A 5,972-nucleotide genomic window follows, 5' to 3' on the forward strand; every position below is an offset into this window, starting at 1 on the left:
TAGGGTACAGTACACAGAGGTCACTTCTTGGGTTTCATGGCTGAGCTGGGAACCAAACCCTGGTCCTTAGAGCCCTAGTCCAACATCAGAGGGGCCTATAAAGCCAACAACCTTGGACCCTCTCTTGTGGGCTGAGGCTGGGAGGTGGCCACCCAGAGGAGGCAGGCGCCTGGCTGCAGCCCCTCTCTCTCCTTCTTCCCAGGGAGTCGCTGTCCACAGGGGAAGGTGCTGAACAGGCGGCAGGCAGCATCGCCTCCTTTGGCAAGCTGGGCTCTTCTCCCTCCCTTGGATGTAGTTGATTCCTTTGATTTTTGGCCGCCGCCGCTGCTTTTTGCAGCCATTTTGCACCAGCCCAGCCGGAGGCGGAGAAAGAGACAGCTGGGCAAGGAAAGAGATTGAGAGAGATGCTGGGCTAGTGGCTCAGCCTTGGCCTCCCTCCCTCCCTCCATCATGGTGAAGAGGAAGAGCTCAGAAGGGCCTGAGCAGGAGAGTGGGAGGGGGGTCCCTCTCCCCATCCAGACCTTCCTCTGGAGGCAAACCAGGTAAGGGAGAAAAAGGAGGAGAAGGAGAGGGGGGGGGGCCTTTGCTTCTCAGCCTTCCCAGGGATCAGGAGGTTTGGGGACCCAAGATGGTGGAGGGGAAAGTGGGCCCCCATCCCTGGCTTGCCCATCCTAGCCCTGGGAGGGCTTCCCAGGTTCAGAGTTGTAGAAGTAGCCCAGTTTGACACCCCTTGCACTGCCATGGCTCCATGCTCTGGGATTCTGGGAATGGCAGTTTGTTGTGGCACCTTTCGTAGTGCAAGGGGTGTCAAACTGGATTACTTCTGCAGCCTGGATGCAGCCTAGGTTTCTCCTCCTGCCCCTCAGGAGGCTATATAGCCTTCCTTTTCAGATTTTGTTGGGAACTGTTTTTCCAGGTTATTGCTAGGGAGCCTCAGGGCTTCAATGTGTGGTGAATGCCATGTTTGGAAATTTTCTTCTTGTTGTTGTTGTTCTGGTTGTGTGCCTTCAAGTCATTTCTAACTTATGGCAACCCTAAGGCAAACCCTGGTTGTTGTTGTTGTTTTTCCCCAAGTTTCTCCAAAGGGGGGTTTGCCCTTGCTCTCCTCTGAGGCTGAGTGTGACTTACTCAGGAACAGTCAGTGGGTTTGTTTGGCTGAGCCAAGATATGTGCCCTGGTCTCCAGAGTCCTCATCCAATGCTCAGACCACTACACCACACTGGCTCTTGGTTGATTGATTGATTGATTTCATTTATATACCGCCTTTCCCTCGTAAAGGGACCCTAGGCGGCTCACAGATAAAAACATTTTCAAAACTTGACCATAAAATTTTGAAAACAGTTAAAACTATCTAACTACAAATAGTATAAAATTACATAATGTTTCTTACTGTAACCCACCTCAAATAATAATAATAATAATAATAATAATAATACACATGTTAAAAAAAATAACCAAAACACACACCTCATATAAAAGCCGCCCTGATATGATTATATGTTGTTGTTGTTGTTGTACACCTTCAAGTAGTTTCCAATTTTTGGCAACCCTAAGACAACCCTATGCTGGGTTTTCTTGGCAAGATTTCTTCAGAGGAGTTTGCCTTTGCCTTCCCCTGAGGCTGAGAAAGTGTGACTTGTCCAAGCTCCCTGGGGGGGGGTTCATGGCAGAGCGGGGAATCAAATCCTGGTCTCCAGAGTTGTAGTCCAAAACTCAAACTACTAGGCCATGCTGGCTCTTCATGGTTATATATTAAAAGCCTGCGTTAAACCATTTAAACCTTAAACCTTTTAAATCTTAAACTGTTTTAATGGTACAAACCTGCCTGTCATGAAATCATCTGTTGGAGTTTGGGCTATTACTGCTTCCTCTCAGAGAACAATCCTATCTGTGTTTATTTAGAAATCCCACAGTCTCTTCAGTGGAGCTTACTCTCTGACAAGTGCAGGTTGAACAACAGCCTCATTTCTGCACCTTGCAATACATATGAAAAGCGGGTTGGGAGATCCACAAATGTAAACATTCTTATTTTACTATGGTGCAGGAAGAACCAGTCAGAATGGCTGCCTAGTCTTTCCTTTTAAAAATGGATTCTTTTCTTGTTGTAACAGAAGGAAGATCTACTAGGTACAGACTACTCTCCAAAAATTACAAACTTAAATTTTCTAAAGAAATGGTTGACAATGACAAAACAAATCCCAACAGATGATTCTGTTGTTCTTAGTGCAAATAGATAAGAAAATATTCTCTGATTTGTGATTGCACAATTAATTTCCCATTTTTTAATAAACGCACTTTGGCCTAAATCCACTTGTAAGATCTAACTAGAGTAGACCCATTAAATCAATGGAACTTACATAAATGTTAACTTATTCCTATTGATTCAATAGGCCTCCCCTAACTAGGACTAGAATTTGGATTTACATCTCAACCTGTAAACTGATTCACCAATTAGCTTAAATTGCATATCCCAGAATGTTTCCACCTTAAGGGTGCTTTGCGCTAGTGTTCTCCTCATTAACAGATGTTTTATGGAAAAATGGAAAGCAGCAATGGAAAAACCAAGGAGGGTTTCTAATAGAGGACCACGTAATTTGGAAGGCCTATAAAGTTCAGTGCACAGAGAAGGGCCATGTCATGATACAAAGCTCCATCTGGAACCACATTATTATCTCAGTAATATGTAGGAACAACAATCCTATATACAGTAGTACATTACTTTTCATATCCCACTATTAGATGGGAGGATATTCCTGCCAAAGAGCACTTTAAATAATTCTGGCAAGATGTGAATCAGGAATGTATTGTCTCCTCTCTTCCATCCTTACATATACCTCCAGCACTATAACCAGTTGAAACCAGCAGAAAAGTGAAGAGCTGTTTACCTAATACTACTGTTGTTTGCTGCTTTGTTGATTAACCTTACCAGGAAATGGAAAACCATGATAAAACATGGAAGGTTTGTATCTACGCACAAGCCATGACAGGGTTTTAAATAGTAGGAGATCAAAGTTATACACAAAGTAGACACATAAATACAGTGTGCACAACCGAGCCAAAGTGAAGCTCTTCTAAGCCCTAATTTTCCCAACTAGAAATATCAGCAGACATGCTGAGCTCTTCCATGTTAGTCCATTAAACTGAAATGTCATTTACTGTGATTGGATGATGCCTAATATGGCTAGGCATATAGTGTGGTGTATTTCATAGAATCATAGAGTTGGAAGAGACCGCAAGGGGCATCCAGTCCAACTCCCTGCCATGCAGGAACTCTCAATCAAAGCATCCCCGACAGATGGCCATCCAGCCTCTGTTTAAAGATTTTAGGTGTATACCCCACCATTCCATTCACATTAGTATTCAAGGGTGCTTACAAAGAATCATAAAGGTTAAATAAAAAAATAAACACTAAATAATCCATTATTTAAAAATAAAAACAAAACAAAGGCATTAGCTTATAGTATACCTAGTCAAACAGAAATCCATAATTACAGTATAATCCATCAAATGTCTTGAAAAAGTAGAATTGTTCACTAAGGAAAACTGGGCAAGTACCTACTGAAGAGGAGCTGGGATGATGTAGTGGTTTGAGTGCTGGACAAGGACTCTTGGAGACCAGTGTCTGAATGCCTACTCAGCTATGGAAATCCAGTGGGTGGATCTTGGGTATGTCACACCTTCTCCGCCTTAGAGAAGAGCAATGGCAAATCTTCTCTGAATAAATCTTGCCACGAAATCTTATCATAGGGTCACCACAACTTGGAGTTGATAAAAACACACAACAAACTGTAAAATATACTTCCAGAAGAGAATTTCATACAGATGAAAACCACAACCAAAGATGTCTTGCCCCACACATATTAAGGCTTCGCAAGATAATCTTAACAAAATGGCATGCAAGTGTGGAAAATCTGATTATTTAGATATTGAGGCATTTACAAGAGTTAATGTAAGGGAGGACAGGGACTGCATGATGGAGATTATACCAGAGGCACTTTTGATATCATTAGGCTCTATGATGAATGTGTTAACAATTCCCCCCCCCCCCCATAAAAACTTTATTCACATATTGCACTATCATCATCTTCCACTGTGATATAGATTAAAATGTCTTCCATCTCACATTAGATCTTGGTACTAGTCCACCCTCTTTACCTATTCTTTGCTAAAGTCATGCCATAAAACCTTTCCTTATCAAGGCCCCATATTACCACAAGGCCTATCAGTGAACCTGACACACTTGTCTCCAGTGGCATATTGATACTGCTCCTTCACATCCAGGCCAGATGGAGCCCCAAGATCACAGGTACTGTATACATAAAGCAACCATTGCAGAAAATGGCCTTCTTGATTTTCTAAGTGACAAGCCCAAACTTGTGGCCATTTTGATGCATACCATACCACCAAGATGGCACAGAGGAAGAAAAATCACTCCCTTTGCCTCTACGTCGTGCATGAGCAGCTTGTGAATCCAGCAGGGTGTGAGCCCCTGGTCAGGCTCCATCCTCAAACCATGATTGCCTTAATGTGATTTCCATTCTGTGTTTGGGAAGTTGTACTCTGAAGTTGCTACATGGAGATTATTGCCAGCATTGCAACATGAACTTTCACAAGGACTTTAACACACATGCCCCTCTGCTTAACCATAGTGCCATAAGTAATTCTCTGTCATAGGTAATTCTGCCAAACCACAGCATATTTAGTTATGTGCTGTGCCTCTATTCCAGTGCTTTAATAAGTCCCTTTATCTTTCCGCAGTGCATTTTTGAGGCCCAAGCTCGGAAAACAATATGAAGCTTCATGTGTGGTAAGTGACTTTTCAGTGTTCTTGAGTCACCAATTGGCATGAATTGCTTGTTTTGTTGAATTTTATTTGTTTGTTTAATTTGTATTCCACCTTTGCCCCAACAAGAGACCAAAGTGGTTTACTTCAAGGTTAAAACAAGTTACAACTAGAAACCAGATGCATTTAAAAGACAAAACAAAAGCCCAAGAATTAAAGTAGCATGGAGATTCAGTCCCTCCATTCTGCAGATGAAAACAAACGTGGATGGCACCCCATTTTATTCAATGGCAACGATGTGCACATGGTCACACTAGCATGTCCCATGCATATGAATTGCCACTGAATAAAATGGGGCATGCTGATTTGCAGGTGCTTGAATGCACAGATAGATAGCTTGCTGATATGGTAGGCTCACTATATTATGTAGATTCAAAGATATAGCTGTGTTAGTCTGTAGAATCACTGTGTATAGAGATCTTGTAGCACCTTTGAGACTAACTGGAAGACAGAGGTTTGCAGCATGAGTTTTCCTAGACTTAAGTCTACTTCCTCAGATGCATTTGTATTGTGTAAAAACATCCTTAATTTAAAACAGAATAAAATCTTCTAAATGGCATAAGAGTAAATATGAAAATGCAGCATACATACCTCATTGCAAGCCTTTTGCATAATTTCCTTTTGCTTTTAACATGGAAACCCAGAATATGTTTGCTAAATGCAATGATCAGATACTGAAAATGTCTTACCATACCAAAAACAGCTAAACATGTGGTTGGAGCAAAGCAATATTTCTATGTATAATTTTGCCATTGTGCCTATAGTGCAAAGTGATCTCTTTTCTTATTGCACTGAATATTTTAGCAGATGCTAATTGGGAAAAATATCATATGACTTTTTCGTTGAAACCCCATTGAAATGAATTAGCAACATGTATTTTGTCAAGTGTAAAGAATGGATAGTTTGTGGTTACATGAAAGCATAATCTTTTAACATCAAATGGAATTAATCCCAGGTGATCATGGTTGAGCTGGGCATGACATTTATGAGGATTGCTGAACAATTTTCTTCCCCAAAGACTTAAATACAGTCAGCCCTCCATATCCATGATTTTTTTTATTCACAGATTCAAGCATCCATGCATTGAAAATATTCCCAAAAATAGAATTTACAAAAATCAAACCTTGAT

General features: G+C 41.4%; 1 protein-coding gene across 12 annotated transcripts in view; it reads left to right on the forward strand.

Moving 5' to 3' along the window:
- The first annotated feature begins 216 nt into the window (after positions 1 to 216).
- UNC80 (unc-80 homolog, NALCN channel complex subunit) overlaps positions 217 to 5,972 on the forward strand; it is a 158,805-nt gene continuing 153,049 nt past the window's right edge. For all 12 annotated transcript variants that reach the window (XM_042437336.1, XM_042437378.1, XM_042437344.1 and 9 more), the window contains exons 1-2: positions 217 to 542; positions 4,759 to 4,807. In XM_042437336.1, the coding sequence (XP_042293270.1) occupies positions 451 to 542; positions 4,759 to 4,807 (141 nt within the window). In that variant the 5' untranslated portion in view covers positions 217 to 450. The remainder of the gene's footprint in view (positions 543 to 4,758; positions 4,808 to 5,972) is intronic.

The sequence above is a fragment of the Sceloporus undulatus genome, chromosome 1, assembly GCF_019175285.1.
Source record: "Sceloporus undulatus isolate JIND9_A2432 ecotype Alabama chromosome 1, SceUnd_v1.1, whole genome shotgun sequence".
Lineage (NCBI taxonomy): Eukaryota > Metazoa > Chordata > Lepidosauria > Squamata > Phrynosomatidae > Sceloporus > Sceloporus undulatus.